Raw genomic sequence first — 16,487 nt, 5'->3', positions numbered from 1 at the left:
TGAAAATCTGTAACCATTGACTTCCATAGTATTTGTTTTGTCTTACTATGGAACTCAATGGTTACCGGTTTCTGACATTCTTCAAAATATCTTTTTTTTGTGTTTAACAGAACAAAGATACTCTATAAAGGTTTGGAACTACTTGAGGGGAGTAAATAGTGAGGAAATGTTCATTTTTGGGTGCTCTATCCCTTTCATGGTTGTGTATATACTTCTATTTATGCTTTAGTCCAAAGATCTGGACCGACAGCCTTACCAGATGGCCCAGAAAGAGAGCAATGGTGTAGCCTGCACTAAAGAGGAAGACAAACTCAGGGAAGAGGAAGGAGAACGGATAACTGCCCAACCGACTTGTAACCTCGCCCATACTCTACAAGAAACAGCCTTGTGACAACGACAGTTCAAGGGTAACTCAATCTCCTACAGGCTTTAGGAGGAAAATGTCAGTTCCAATGCCAAAATGGTGTAAATGTACGACCTCACCGTTCCCTCCTCTGGAATTGATCCATAAGCTGTGGTTTGTATCTGCAATATTGGTACGATGTGCCCTGAACTGCCAGTGATGGAGGTTTGGGGGTTGTCTTGTTTATATGTGCTGCTTCATGATGCCAGTGGTCTGTTTGATAGAAGTTTTATCGTATTTGAGATTCTGTTGAATGAACTCGTGCAAGAGATCAACTAAATACTTTCGTTTACTCGTCCTAAAATTGAATCTTAAGAAAATCGTTTGCTCATCTAAGGTGTAGGTGATTTTTTTCTTCTACTTCCTCGGTAGAACATTTAAAGAAGATTTTTAGCTAAAATCGTGGTCCTAGGTGATTCATATTTAGTCAATAGCCAATGGAACTTTGAGTTAAAAAAAACAATTACAATCTTCTTTAACCCTTGTTAATTAATTAAAATGATGTCATCATAATTATTATTTGTACATATTGCTATCAATATCAGAGCTTTTGTATTTTTTTTGTCAATTTTGAGATAATGCATCAAAACTAAATATTTGAAAATTGGCTTATACAAGACTCTAAGGCCTTGTCCACACAAACACAGGTATTTTCAAAATCACACTTTTTTTTAATGTGGTTTTCTATTTGTCCACACGAAAAGGAGTATTGGGGTGACTGAAACCAAAACGTTCTGAAAACTTCAGCCAGATTTTCTGAAACTCTGCACAGTGTGGTTGTGTGGTTTTCACCCCATGACGTCTTCGTGCACACTGTTTTCTCCTTTCTAATTGTCTAACACGGCTGAGATCACACCAAACGTAGAAGCAGCGAATGAGGCAAATTCTGCACACGTATTTCGTACTGTATTGTTCAACCTTGGGACAGTAATCCGCCTCTGTTCTTATGTTTGCATTGACTTGTATGCAGTTTACATCTAAAATATACTTAATGAAAAATACTTAAGGGTGTGAACTCAGCATAAAAATGTCTTTAACTCCACCTGTTGGTTTGGCGTGCCCTTAACATGCATCTCAGTGCATTTTTGCATTGTCATGTGGATTGAGATTTCTTTAAAAACAAATCGGGGAAACGGTTTAAAAAATACCTGTGTAGGTGTGGACATGGTCTATAAATCCAAAAATATCAGCTTAGGCTTTCAGCATTTAGAAATTAATTTATTTGATTAAATTTAATATATATTTGTTTTAATAAAGCAGCAACAAGAGAACTAGCATTATGTAAGCTGTGATTTAAAAAGTTAAACAATGTTAAATCCAATGATTTGTTGGTAGTTATCATCAGGTCTGATGCTTGAATATATGGAAGTATATATCAGTGAGTGTGTAAAACACATTAAAATATGATACTTTAATTTATCTTTTTTTGGCTGTTTCTGTCCTCTATGGACTTAATTTTGTTACATTTGACACACAAGGGTTAATGTTCTACTGAATAAAAAAGTCACCTACATCTTGGATAGTTTGAGGATAAGTAAATTGACAGCTATTTTTATTTTTGGGACTAAATTATCCCCTTAAGATTAATTACACTGATAAATATATGTACATACATGGAATGAAAGGTTAAGCTGGATGGTTTGTCACTCTAAAGACCACGATTTGCACAAATCGTTTTCATTCGATGTCATAATTTTGGGGTTTTCTCTCCCAAAGCTTTTGTTTCGTCCAAAGTTCACTACCATGAGCCTTTCCATTCTGTTTGCCTTCGAAAAAACACTACAGTCAATATGTTTGTTCCCTAAACCAAGTTTACAGTGAATGAAGAATTGCTAGTACTTCAAATGTAAAATGTAGTAAACGTCCACCGTGATCTCCGCAGTATAAAAAAGTGCCATATCGTGATAGATTCAATTACTGGAATGCATGTAGAATCTGTAGTTCCCTCATTGAAGCCCATTCGTTTGTGACAAGTGCCTCCTCACATGAATGTATGATGTAGTTTTTGATTTTTACTTTAGTCTGGCGTTTCATAGTCTATAACCCATACAGAGCATGGCTATGATGGGTTTTAAGCATCTGGACTCCTCACTATTGAATTCCCATAATGCTTTGCAGTGCGAGAGCTTGGCTAACTATACTTTAGCATTGCAAAAAAAGTTTCAATTAGCCTAGATTTTATCTTGGTATAAATGGTTATCAGTGTTGGGTAAAAAAAAAAAAAAAAAAAAAAGTGATATATTACAATCTTAAAGGGATAGTAGCTACACAATATATTGTTTCAGCATCGATATCGCAATGTGATTATTTGCAATAATTCAAATCATCTGCTGAATCCATATTGCAATATTTACAGTGCATCAGGAAAGTATTCATAGCGCTTCACTTTTTCCACTTTTTTATGTAAACAGTCTTATTCCGAAATAGATTAAATTCATTTATTTCCTTAAAAAAAATTTTTTTAATTGTTGCAAATTTATTCAAAATAAAAAACCTGAAAAATCACATGAACATAAGTATTCACAGCCTTTGCCATGAAGCTCTAAATTGAGCTCAGGTACATTCAGTTTCTACTGATCATTCTTGAGATGTTACAGCAGCTTAATTGGAGTTCACCTGTGGTAAATTCAGTTGATTGGACATGATTTTAAAAGGTGTACACCTGTCTATATAAGGTTCCTGGGTTGACAGTGCATGTCAAAGCACAAACCAAGCAAGAAGACAAAGGAATTCTCTGTAGACCTCCGAGACAGGATTGTCTTGAGGCACAAGGTTGGGGAAGGTTACAGAAAAATGTCTCCTGCTCTGAAAGTTCCAATGAGCACAGTGGCCTCCATCATCCGTAAGTGGAATATGTTTGGAACCAGAAGGACTCTTCTTAGAGCTGGCCGGCCTTCTGAACTGAGTGATCGGGGGAGAAGGGCCTTAGTCAGCGAGGTGATCAATAACCCGATGGTCACTCTGTCTGAGCTCCAGTGTTGTTCTGTGGAGAGAGGAGAACCTTACAGAAAGACAACCATCTGTGCAGCAATCCACCAATCAGGCCTGTATGGTAGAGTGGCCAGACGGAAGCCACTTCCCACCTGGAACTTGCCAAAAAGCATCTGAAGGACTCTCAGACCATAATAAATAAAAAATTCTCTGGTCTGAGGAGGCTAAAATTTAACTCTTTAGAGTGAATGCCGGGTGTTACGTTTGGAGAAAACCAGGCACAGCTCATCACCAGGCTAATACCGCCCCTAAAGTGAAGCATGGTGGTGGCAGCATCATGCTGTGAGGATGTTTTTCTGCAGCAGGAACTGGAGGACTAGTCAGGATAGAGGGAAAGATGAATGCAGCAATGTACAGAGACATCCTGAATGAAAACCTGCTTCAGAGTGCTCTTGACCTCCGACTGGATGGTTCATCTTCCAGCAGGACAAAGACCCAAAGCACACCCCCAAAATATTAATGGAGTGGCTTCAAAACAACGTCCTGAATGTCCTTGAGTGGCCCAGCCAGAGCCCAGACTTAAATCCCACTGAACATTGGCTGCACACAGTCGCTTCCCATCCAACCTGATAGAGCTTGAGCAAAGAGGAATGGGCAAAAATTCCCAAAGACGGGTGTGCCAAGCATGTGCCATCATTTTCAAAAAGACTTGAGGCTGTAATTGCTGCCAAAGATGCATCAACAAAGTATTGAGCAAAGGCTGTGAATACTTTTGTACATATGATTTTTCAGGTTTTTTATTTTTAATAAATTTGCAACAATTTCAGAAACTCTTTTTTCACATTGTCATTATGGGCTATTGTGTGTAGAATTGTGAGGAAATAAATTAATTTAATCCATTTTTGAAATATAGCTGTAACATAAAAAAAATTTGGAAAAAGTGAAGCCCTTTGAATACTTTCCGAATGCACAGTATTGCAGAATAACAAAATATCACAATGATTGAATTTTCCAATATCGTGCAGCTCTAAGTCATAGTTCACCCAAAAAAAGAAGAAAAAAAGAGAATTCTGTCATAATTTATTCGCCCTTTAAACCTTTGAGTTTCTTTCTACAGTTCAAGACAGAAGATATTTTGAAAAAAGTTGGAAACCGATTACCATTGACTTCCATGGTGTTTGTTTTTCCTACTATAGAAGTCAGTAGTTACAGGTTTTCAGCATTCTTCAAAATATCTTCTTTAGTGTTCAACAGAAGAAAGAAAGTTGTAAAGTTTTAGAACCACTTGAGGGTGAGAATTTTTGGGTGAACTGTCCCATTAAGCTTATCTAAATCTTTATTTTATTGTTTTTAATTATTCAACACATGCAAAATATAAAAAATAACACAGACATTCACATTACTTTCCTTAAAAAGTAACACATTTAGTTAGTTTTTTAAAAAAAGGTGACTTAAGATTGTATTGTATTACTTTTGAAAGTTACTTTACCCAGTACTGGTTATTATATTAATATATCCCGTATATTATACGATGTAGCTTTTTTAAAAGTTCTCTATATCTTATTTGATCTTCTAGATATAGAAGTAAGATGCGTGTTATAGTATTAAGAGTACTAGGAACACAACCTGCATAGAATTGAAACCTCATTGTGAGTTACTGATCATAATTCTTAGTATTAGCATATGACATGGTTGCACTTGTTTTCTCATATAGTTTGATTCGTTTTATTGGTGTTATAGTGGCGTTTTTTTTTCTGTGCTTTGCTGTCTAGTCCAAATTCACACCTCAGTCTACTCTAAGCCATACCATTTGTAGTTGTTGTATTGTGCCTATGAAGGAAATTGAAAGCTTTCCCTGAACTTGTCACAATCTCAGAAGCAGACAGTGGGTTATCTTTTCAGGTTATGCGCTCTGGGGCAGGAATTTGTTGTAGTCTTTCATCCATTGAAGGTTTGTTTGTTTATTGTGGGTGTTTCATCTTGGCCTGCATTGTGACAGGATTTAGTTTTACATTTGTCTCCAAAGAATCATGCTACAGTATGTGGATTTATGTTCATCACATGCTCTATTTAAAGTCTGTGGGAAATCACTGCAAAAAGATTAGTTTAACAGATATAATAACATTAGGGTATTAATAATTTGAGTATTGCTCTATTGTATAAACAACATGTTCAGAGTGAACAAATGTTTGAAACAAATCAAATTACAATAGGAAACACTTTAGTCTCTTTAGTAAACATCATTGCATTAAAATCAACAGCCAGAAATAGCCATGTTATAGTTGTGTAAGCTAAAGTTACTGAAACTGAATCTTATTAGTTACTAACTCAGTTTAATAAAACGATTATGAATTTTGATTTGAATGCTTTATTAGGCATAAACTATGAAATTAACATCACATACAGTAATAAAGGCTTTTGTAGATGTATTTAGTTAAATTTAACTAATATTAACTAATGGAGCCTTTAATATAGACTAATGGAGTAGTTAATGAACAAAATTGTGAGAAAAAAGTTATTGCTGATTGTTTTTCTTTTAAATGCAAGAAACAACTTGAACTCCTACACCTTACACTCATCCTTCATTCCATTACGCTCCATCTTCCAGCTTATTTTAAGATGCCATTTCAAGATGAACTTATTTTTAAATGCATTTCAACACACCAGTGCAATTCTTTGCTATTAGTAGTGTGTGAGTTTTATCTGAGCTTCATATACTGACAGAAACCGATTATGCATTTTTAGACCTAACAGTATTAGATGCAAAACAACATTCGTTAGTTCAGATCGACAGATATGCGTTTTAATGTGCAGTCATACTTTAACCAACAACAGCACTCATTTAATCCATCCAGTTCAATCTGTTAGATTATGACATTTATTTTAGGTATAAAAATTATTTTAAAAAAGATTACTCTTGATTTATTTTAAATTTTTATTTTGCAACTCGAGCATTCCAATCAAAGAGTCCAGTGGAGATCATCCCTTTATTGTAAAGTGCATACATACACTATAAAAATATCTGTTAATTAACAGAGTTCGTAGTTAGTGATTTACAAGTCTTTTCAGTTTATTTACGGTTGTAAACTGCATTATGGGAGTTTTATCTCTGTTCTGTCAACTTTTAATGCTGAAAATTCAAAAATACAGTTTAACAAAGTGACATTGACATTTTAGTAGTTTGAAATACTATAATGTATAAGAAATACTATAGAGAAATTGAAAGCAGCAAGCAGCGATGAAAGGGATCTCGCACATGGGCTCACCACCTGGCCTTAGGATGACAGAGAACAGTGGACAATACTAATTTTAGTTGATAAAAAAAAAAAAAACCTGAAAAATCTGATTTATGCCAAACTTCCTCCTGTCAGCAGGTGGCGCTATGACTGTAACTCAGTATTGGCATGTAAATGTCTTCAGGAGAAGAATCTTATAGAATCTGGGAATTTACAGGCAGATCAGACATTGTTTGGCTGAGTTATAAGTACTTCCTCCTCCATGGCGATGCACTGAACTTTGTCAGTCCGCCACGGACATGCCTTTCAACGAAAACTCTAGATCTTCACAATATCACATCACAAAGGCCTTTGGATTATACTGACAAAACTTGAATTCGATCTCATAACATTTGTAGGAGTTTGTTACAGGGTAAAACGTCATGACTTGTTTCCACCAGGTGGCACTATAATTGTAACTGGATATTGGCATGTAAAGGTGTTTAGGGTAGTACTGTTATCAACCATGTGGATTTTAAGGCAGATCGAACATTGCATGCCTGAGTTATAACAACTTCCTGTTTTGTGGCGATTTAAAGTTTTTGAGGCCGACACAGACAAGCCCTTCGACGAAAACTCTAGATCTTCATAATTTTACATTGTCAAGGCCTTTAGATGACGATACCTAATTTTGGTGTTGATCTGATAAAACCCCCAGGAGGGGTTCATTAAAGTACAATGCCTGGAAATGACACTTTTAAAAATATCCAACTTCCTGTTGGGCTTGAGATTTCGCTCCAAGGGACTTTTTTTGTAGGTATTGGCATGTTTGACGTGTGTGCCAATTTTTGTATTTGTGCGTAAATTGTAGCTCCGTCAAAAGTGCATAGGTGGCGCTGTCGAGTCATTTTGCCACACTCACTTCCGAAACTTATAATAGAAATACATTTTTGCCACAAACAGAGTTTTCGGACATGTTTAGACCCAGAAAAAAAAGATGATGAAAAATAAGAAACGGAGCAATTCCAATAGGGCTTAGGCACCGTTCCAGTGCTCGGTCCCTAAAAATAAGTCAAAAAATGCCCTGGTAGTGTATTACAAGGTTTTTGTAGCGTATTATACACCAACCCAGACAATAGATCACTTTAAACGATTAAAAAGTCACTTTTTTGAACTTTTCAAGGTTAAAAGTTGTAGGAAGAAAGATCAAGATCCCATAATGCAATCCAAAAGCATAAAGTGAGAAAAAAAAAAAAACATGAATCACAAAATACAGAAAACTGCTAATTTACAGATATTTTTACAGCGTAGCTTGATTCTAATTTTTTTTGTATTGTGTTAATTTTCTGTCATGATTACATGTGGATCAATCGCATGTAGAGTTGCCTCTGTCACCCGTCATACCTGAAATTACTTGAATTTATGTGTGAAAATGCTTTAAACCACATGAACTTTTAATAGTATCCAGCACTTGCGTTCAATGACTGAATATCCTTTCTGTATTGTTCCACTGATGACCTGTCGGATTGTCTTAATTCAGACCGCGTTTCCCATACGAGCGATGAAAGAAGGAACAAATCAAAAGCACACAGTAAATCAAAATGTTAAGCACAAGCAGGGAATGATCATGAACTATGCTGTCCTACAATCGAAAACTGTGTAAACCTAAGAGAATCCATCTTAGGTGAGAAGCAAAACAAACAAAAAAAAAATGCTGAGTTCTACTGTGAGAATAATTTTTATGGCATTTTTTTAATCTTCATTTTATACGGAAAGCGCAACTCTTGTTAGTGCAAAATAAATATTTGGATACATAATATTTACCTTTGTATAAATATTATGAGAATATTTATTTTTTTATAGAGATATTAACTGTTTTTGATTTCCTCCAAAGATGCATTCCAGAAAGCCATAAGCAATGGAGTCTGACCAGCTTCATTACTTTGGTCGTGCCTTCACTTATAGTGTCTCTTTATTTGATTGGTCGTGAAAGTTCTCGCCTGGAACTTTCCTTTATTATGTGGAAAAAGAGGCAGTTGCGTTGGCCTGCAGAGCGTCTATAGCGATGATACCTTTTATTTATGTACTGTAGATGAACACAGAATCGAGGAAGCGATGCATTTAGCCACTCTTGTGGGCATTATTTCCAATCATGAACACTCATTTTTCCTCTTGATGAATTGTTTGTAATGAGAAAGTGATATAAAATTTGTCTTGATAACAATAAAAATGTGTTCCTGGGTGGTTTTTTGTTGTTGGTGATTTCAGTTATTGCCACATAGAGGTGCTTTATTAACCATTTTATTGGTATTGTCATTAAAAATAATAAAAGTGATGTCAAATAAGGAACACAATTTAACCAAAGAAATTGGTCAAAATTGTGTTTTTAGAGTGGACGTTTAAGGGTTAAAGGATACTCCAAGGTATACATTTTCATAATGTTTAATATCAGAACTGTATCGATCCCATTTGAACACATCAGCATCAAATCACTCTGAAATATTTCACAAGCAAGCGTCTGCCAACTTATAATCATGTAAAGCGCAGTTACTCTTAAAGGGACAGTTCACACAAAAATGACATTTCTGTCATCATTTATTTACACTTAAGTTTTTCCAAAGTTGCTATTGGCTTACTATGGAAGTCAATGGGGACAGTCAACTTTTGGTCACCAACATTTTTCAAAATATCTTCTTTTGAACAAAATCAAAAGATACGTTGGTGTCCAAGATTTGACGATCCCCATTGACTTCCATAGTAAAGTTAACCAAAATCATTGTTGGTCCCAATTGGCTTACTATGGAAGCAATGAATTTGGTTAACTTCAGAATATCTTGTTTCGTGTTTTCAGCAGATGAAAGAACCTGTATGAGGTTAGGAACATGTGGAGAGGGAAAATGATGCCAATTTAAAACATTTTTGAAGGGTGAACTATCCCTTTAAGGCACAATTGGTAATATATTGCTAGCAGTGCAAATGCATTTCATATAAACAAAACTGATTATATACTTGTAGTGTGAGGATTGTGTTTTTCCTACATGGTAATCACTGTTTAGATGCGTTCATAAGAGTCCCATGAGTATGAATTAGAATTGCTCATTTTCGCTTCCTGTTCTCTACGATCTTGACAAAGTTCTGCACATCCTCAGCCAGTAACTGCGGCTCCTCCATAGCTGCAAAATGGCCTCCACGAGCAATGGGTGTGTAAGACTTGAGATTACGGTATTTGTCTGTTACCCACAGTTTTGGGGTGTGCAAAAGCTCATTGGGGAAAGAAGCCACACCTGTCGGAACGTGAACTGGAAGCCTATTGGGTGAAAAGAGACATAGGAGGATAATGAGACGATCTGGCCTTGTGCTTTCTACATGGAATTGACTGAGCAAGAAAACTTTGATTTAGAGACTATTTCAAATTATTTAAGTCAATCTGATCAAAATAAATCTAGAAAATATCACAAAAACATTTTCTCATATATTAAAAGATTAGTTAACCCCAAAATGAAGAATCTTCCATCATTTACTCACCCTTAAATTGTACCAAACCAATAAAAAAAAAAAATTAAAAAAAAAAAAAAAAACTTTTTAAAAAAGCCTCATTGAGATCCGTTTATCTTAGTGATTGTACCACACCAATTGACTTGGATTAAACCAGCTAACTCCTAGATTTATATTTCTTTATCTATTTGTGAAAGTTTCTTAGTGAACAGCCTTTCAATGGAGGGACAAAAATCTCTGATTTGATTGCATATATCATTATTTGTGTTCCAAAAATACATTTCTTATGGATTTAGAACAATGTGGGGGTGAGGAAATATGGACAGCTTTTATTTTGAGGTAAAAACCTTACATTTTGATATAGAATATTAATTGGTCAATAAACTAGAAATTTAGAGTAATATCTGAATGAATACATTATCACTGAATACATCCTGTCACTGAATGAATAAATGATTTGAATAAACCAAATCATTCTTTTAAGTTAATATTTTAAATTAAGTTAATATTAAGTTAAATTAATATTTTACACAATATTACTGTTCTTATTACTATATTTTAAGAAAATAAATCCAGCGTTGGTTGAGCATAAGAAACCTATTTAAAAAAAACAATGTGCAATCTTACTAAACCCCAGATTGTATGCATGTATGTATTTAGCATTTACATTGCAGATCAGTTTCTGTGTTCAAATAATTCTGGGAACACTATATTGGCTTGTACTGAATTACAAATTTCGTTACAAGCCTATAGTTCTCTTACTTTGCATGAGGCTGGTTTAGGCCTTTGCCAAAGTTCTCCTTGTAGAAACGCATGGAGGATATAATGCACCCAGAAGTCCAGTAGATCATCACATTTGTCAGAAGATCATCAAGAGAAAACTTCCTGTTGGGGAAACCAAGAGATGTTTTTAACCACACAGGTTTAATTGACCTACAATAAAGTGTAAATGGTTAATGTACTCCAAAATAAAAATGACAAAAACACTCAACTTGAACTTGATGGTAACTTGAAATCAGAATTTTTTCATTTTGGAGTAAACTGATGTTTTTTACTAGAACAATATGTATACCTCTCCAGTCCACCGTCCTCAAGCTTCTTAAATTCAGGGTCGGTCCAGGTTGAAAATTTCTCCAAAATGTAAGCAGCCAAACCAACAGGGGAGTCATTCAAGCCACGGCCTGTGCAATACAATATAATCCAATTGACCAACATCACAAGAGTTTGCATAAAGCATACTCTATAGACATGAACAACAAAGGATGGTCTTTAATATATATATATATATATATATATATATATATATATATATATATATATATATATATATATATAAAACTGTGAATATTTCTGACCTGCAGTGTCAGGTTTAGTGGCCTGTATGTGCATGTATCCAGTCTCCCTCAAAGCATCCACTACAAGATTGTTCATGCAGGGGAATAGACGTTTCACATCATGTTCAGTGAAGCCAAAGAGTTTGGGGAATCGTCGGCCAAAAATTAAAGATAAGCCCATAAGAAGACTTCCTTGTGCAGGGGGAGCGAAGTTAATGTGGAGACCTTTTACAGCACTGAGGAGAAAATCAAGTGAACAACAAAAACACTTTACTTTTTCCAAAATATGTTTTGTTAATTCAACTTTTTTAAATGGTTAATTCACCCCAAATTAAAGTTTAAACAATTTATTGATGTCATTAAGACAAAATCTATATAATAATTGAATATAATAAATTACATGTATGCTTTTAAGTCAGAATTATTAGCCCCACTTATTTTTTGTCCAATTTCTGTTTAACGGAGATATTTTTTTTAACACATTTCTAAACATAATAGTTTTAATAACTCATTTCTAATAACTGATTTATTTTATCTTTGCCATGACAGTAAATAAGATTTAACTATATATTTTTCAAGACACATTTATACAGCGTACAGTGACATTTAAAGGCTTAACTAGGTTAATTAGGTTAACTAGGCAGGTTAGGGTAGTTAGGCAAGTTATTTTATAACGATGGTTTGTTCTGTAGACTATTGAAAAAAAAATTGCTTAAAGGGGCTAATAATTTTGACCTTAAAATGGTTTTAAAAAAATTTTAAACTTCTTTTATTCTAGCCGAAATAAAACAAATAAGACACTTACACCAGAAGAAAAAAAATATTATCAGACATACTGTGAAAATGTCCTTGCTCTGTTAAATATCATTTGGGAAATATTTAAAAAAGAAAAACAAAATTCAAAGGGGGCCTAATAGTTCTAACTTCAACTGTATATGTATGTATGTATGTATGTATGTATGTATATATAAATAAATCATTATTAATGTGCCTCATCATTTTTAATCAAAATAATTTTCTTTGGCATGGGTTTATTGGCATATGAACAGGGCAACCGATCACTCATATGACATCACTGTAACAAAAAAAAAAACCATACAATTCATGCATCCAATCAAAATCAAGTTCTGCACGATTCTATTTTCTGGTTGAGGAGCCATTTTTACACTGATATACATATAGGTAGGTAAAATGATTGATCCTTTTTTACTTACGTTTCATGTCAGCTTTAAGTGCATTTTGCCTTTTTGCACAGCAAGATAATATAATAATAATAATAATAATAAACTTTACTCATATGTAGTGCTTTTAAAAGTAGCATCTCAAGACACTTTACAGACATAAAATGTGCAGCAATAAAAGATACATACAAAGATGAATGGAAAAGTAATATTAAAAATAATTTAAAACAAAAAAATAGTAGAAATGTATGGAATTCAACCATTTAATTCATCAAAGGAATTTGACTAATATATATTCACAAATATATTCAGATTTTAAAATATATATTCACACATAAATGTTATTTTAAATGCACTACTTCACATTTTTTTTCTCTTATACTGTAAATTTAGTATTTTTACTTTACGTTTATATGAGCTTAAAAAATAATGACCTTGAATACTGTCAAAGACAAAGTTGAGCTTTAAAAGAATGTTAAAAAGCACTGCATTTATACATACTTGGGCTCCAGCTGAGCCATATTAGTGGTAATCATGGACCCCCAGTCTCCTCCCTGAACATAGTACTGGGTGAATCCAAGCCGCTTCATCAGCTTATTGAATATATGAGCAGCACATACTGTGTCAAAACCTGTGCAAAACAAACGATGACAATATTGGCTTTTTAACAAACCACACCAATCAATATGTGCTTGAAACAATAAGAGATCTGCTGGGCTGGGTTGTTTGTTCTTTACCTTTCTTATGTGATGCTTCTGAAAAACCGTAACCAGGTATCGAGGGGCAAATGACTTCAAAGGTTACGTCATCTGGACTAGATGGCTCCGTGAGCAGGGGGATGATGCCGTAAAACTCATAAAAAGAGCCTGGCCATCCATGAACCATCATCAGTGGTACAGCGCGGGTTCCCTCAGGCAGGTTCTTCGGTTTCACGTGAACATAGTGAATATCAATGCCTTTTAGGATAAACAAAGAACAATAATAATTATTATTTTTATTATTGTGTACTATAATGCATACTGTCTGGCCCTAGAAGTCGAAAAAGATCCAAATGAGAGATAAAAATCTTAATTGGCAAGCATATACAACAAGTAATCAAGTTCAAATAATGCCTGAAAACAAAATATGGTTTCATTTGAGTATCAGTTAGCAAAGACGGTATTGTAATAATCATATAAATCATAGTAGTCTATAATTTGACCGTTACTGCAGCGTTTAATATGTTTTTGCTTTGTTTTGTTGTAATTCTAAGTGATTAATCAATAACTTATCACTTTGCAATCATGTTGGAAGACATTTCCAGGATGATTATGCAAAAATAGGGTTAAATTGTGGGAAAAAAAGCCTAATTTTCACATTAATTGACTTAAGATGAATCCTGATTAATGTTTTAAGCATTTCATTGGGATCTTACTACAGCTGTGTAATGGTCAAGACTCACCTTCGATTTTAGTTTTGAAATGAGGATATTTGTTCAGTTTATCCAATTGGTTCCCCCAGTTAAATTCCTTCTTCCAGTAAGACACAACCTTCTCAAGGTATTTTGAGTTAAAGCCGTAGTTAAACTGGCTGTCTTCAAGTGAAGGAAAGGAGCGGGTCTGATCTAGCCTACGGTGCAGATCCTAAAGAATAGAAAAACCAGCATTTCTAACAACAAAGAACTATGAAATAATTATGTGAGGCTTTATTCTAGCAATGAGATTCTAATTTACTTCAATCTCTTCAGGAGTCGTCTCAACTTTAAATGGCCGGATACTGTCATCCTCTGGTCCTTGGGGACAGGTTCCCACACCCCACCACCCATCCTGCACTTTTAGGACAGTCTTTCTGTTTTTTAGGAATATCAGAGCGACCACCAGTCCGAGCACCAATGCCACTGCCACCTCTAGGTACATGGTTTATGGATCTGGAATGAAGTAAATTGTATTATACCTTCTTGGAGTAACCTAAAGTGAAAAGGCAAAAGGTAGCTTATGGGCTATCGCTTTAATATAACCTTTCAGCCACTGGGCAACAAGATTTAAAAGCATGCATGCTAGAAAATGGAGCAAAGGTTTATTGTTGCACAACATTCCCAACACTGGGATTAAGGTGAACAAAGCTCTGTGGTTACAACAAATGCAGGACCAATGAATGAGAAAGCTGTTCTCTGTCCAACTCCTAATGCACAGTAAATACCCCATAATAGGTAGTTCAGAATGTGTGGCATTTTGATTACGAACTATTTACAGAAATATCATGTGACAAACTTATCTTGAATTTTGCCTTTTTGCACAGTGAGATCAGATGATATGCACAAAATTCAACCATTTTATTCATCAAAGAAATGTAAATTTAAAATATATTCATATATAAATGTAATTATTAATATGCAGTCACGTTATTGCTGTATTTTGATCAAACAAATGCAGACTTTGTGAGCATGACTTACTTGTTTAACAAACATTAGTACATTTTAGGATTTACAAACTTTTGAACTACAACTTAGTAGTAGTATCTACTGTACTTTTCTGTCATTAACAGGAACAGCTGTAAACAACTCACTTAAGACACTTGCGTTACTTGCAATAGCATTTAGTTTACCATAATACACTTGACTTAACTAAATGTCGCTGTCTATCAGTTTGAGTTGTTGACAATTTATACAAGTAGAGATCGAACTGAGCTGTCAACATCAATACCAACACACTAACCGACTAGACTGAAGAGCATTATTAATCAACAAATTAACGTTAACTAGCAAAAACGCCATGATTCATAACACCAGATATGCCCACTCACCTCAATAAGTAGCAAGATAAAATGCTGCGTTCGTTTTGCAGCAAGATGCAGTAACATGAGCCCAGTGCACCACGGGAAATGCAGTCAGACAGGTCGCTGCGCAGACTCCTTTCATTACATAAAAATGCAGCTCAGATTACGTTTTATGTAACTTCATAGTGGGGATTTTTGTTTTTATTACAATTAAGGGAAAATGATAGTAACAACTGCACACGAAGCGAACTGCTCGTATCATGTTGTGATTTGAATTATTTAACAGCAGTAATGACGTTAAAAACAAAACTCAAACGCCACAAACGTTTCACTAACTTTATTTAAGATAACCTGTAAGGTTATCAGTTTGTTTTTGATTCTGATACCAGAAGGATGCACAAGAGGAAACTCATTTAAAAGTCACGTTACAGCTGACTGGAGACATTCAGGCAAAAGAAAGGAATCTGACAGGAGGATAAGCGATGTTGGACTGCTCGATGAATTTTCGAAGTAAAAAGCTTTATCTGACGACGAACTATTTCAATAATTATAGGCATATTTTCACAGACATGGTTTAGACGACCCAGGAAAAATGCGTCTTAAGAAAGCCTAAAAAACATTTTGTAGCTACTGGTGTTCATTTTGAGGTAAAACCATGGGTAAAACACTTAACGTTATCTTTTACAGTCTAACTTATGGTAAAACAGCTGATACTGTTTTAACTGGTATTTTTTTAAGATTTAAAATGTTATTTTTAATCAATATATCGAACCATAACATACTTGACTGAGATTATAATGATGACCTGTTGTTTTAATGCCCAACGTTACACCTACCCCTTACAGTAATCTGTTGTTTTATTAACATTTACCAACCGCAAGCCTTACAGTAAGAAAAAAAACTGTTAATTGTTGTCCAGCATCACAAATATTATGCCATATTTATGTGGACATTATTAGTAGCCACAACTGTAGCCCTTCTAGGAATCAACCTACTCTTAAGTCCCTCACACATGGAAGCCTGGACTTAGTAGTCAGAATCTAGTGTGTAATGAAATGTGTGGGTCTGCAGCTGGATATTATTGGCTGAAAAAGCCCAGACTTGCATTTCAGTATGGGACTAGGTTTAAGCCAGAGTGTCCAAACTCGGTCCTGCAGATTTTAGCTCCAACTTG

General features: G+C 34.7%; 2 protein-coding genes across 2 annotated transcripts in view; one reads left to right on the top strand and one right to left on the bottom strand.

The window, feature by feature from the left end:
* slc5a6a (solute carrier family 5 member 6a) overlaps positions 1-8,792 on the top strand; it is a 37,390-nt gene extending 28,598 nt beyond the window's left edge. Inside the window, exon 16 of the mRNA XM_056480691.1 lies at positions 230-8,792. Coding sequence (XP_056336666.1) covers positions 230-391 — 162 coding nt within the window. The 3' untranslated portion in view covers positions 392-8,792. The remainder of the gene's footprint in view (positions 1-229) is intronic.
* A 183-nt stretch (positions 8,793-8,975) lies between these two features.
* On the bottom strand, positions 8,976-15,445 carry ephx1 (epoxide hydrolase 1, microsomal (xenobiotic)). Its single transcript, XM_056480693.1, has 9 exons — positions 15,341-15,445; positions 14,272-14,465; positions 14,001-14,181; positions 13,297-13,515; positions 13,061-13,190; positions 11,400-11,614; positions 11,117-11,225; positions 10,807-10,929; positions 8,976-9,856 (listed from the first exon to the last, which is right to left on the bottom strand). The coding sequence occupies exons 2-9, from the start codon at positions 14,452-14,454 to the stop codon at positions 9,646-9,648; spliced, it is 1,371 nt and encodes a 456-aa protein (XP_056336668.1). The 5' UTR covers positions 14,455-14,465; positions 15,341-15,445; the 3' UTR covers positions 8,976-9,645.
* Positions 15,446-16,487: the final 1,042 nt, after the last annotated feature.

Source organism: Danio aesculapii, chromosome 20, assembly GCF_903798145.1.
Source record: "Danio aesculapii chromosome 20, fDanAes4.1, whole genome shotgun sequence".
NCBI classification, from domain to species: Eukaryota; Metazoa; Chordata; class Actinopteri; order Cypriniformes; family Danionidae; genus Danio; species Danio aesculapii.
Note: the sequence above shows the minus strand (reverse complement) of the source record. Positions and strands in the feature narration are given on the sequence as shown.

Bases quoted from the DNA above. Each gene is read 5' to 3' on its own strand.
- ephx1 (XM_056480693.1), bottom strand. From the start codon at position 14,454: ATGTACCTAGAGGTGGCAGTGGCATTGGTGCTCGGACTGGTGGTCGCT. The intron at 13,191-13,296 runs GTAAAGAACAAA...TGTTTTGCACAG, and splicing joins AGAAGCATCACATAAGAAAG to GTTTTGACACAGTATGTGCT. The intron at 11,615-13,060 runs GTATGTATAAAT...TTTTCTCCTCAG, and splicing joins ATGGCTCAGCTGGAGCCCAA to TGCTGTAAAAGGTCTCCACA.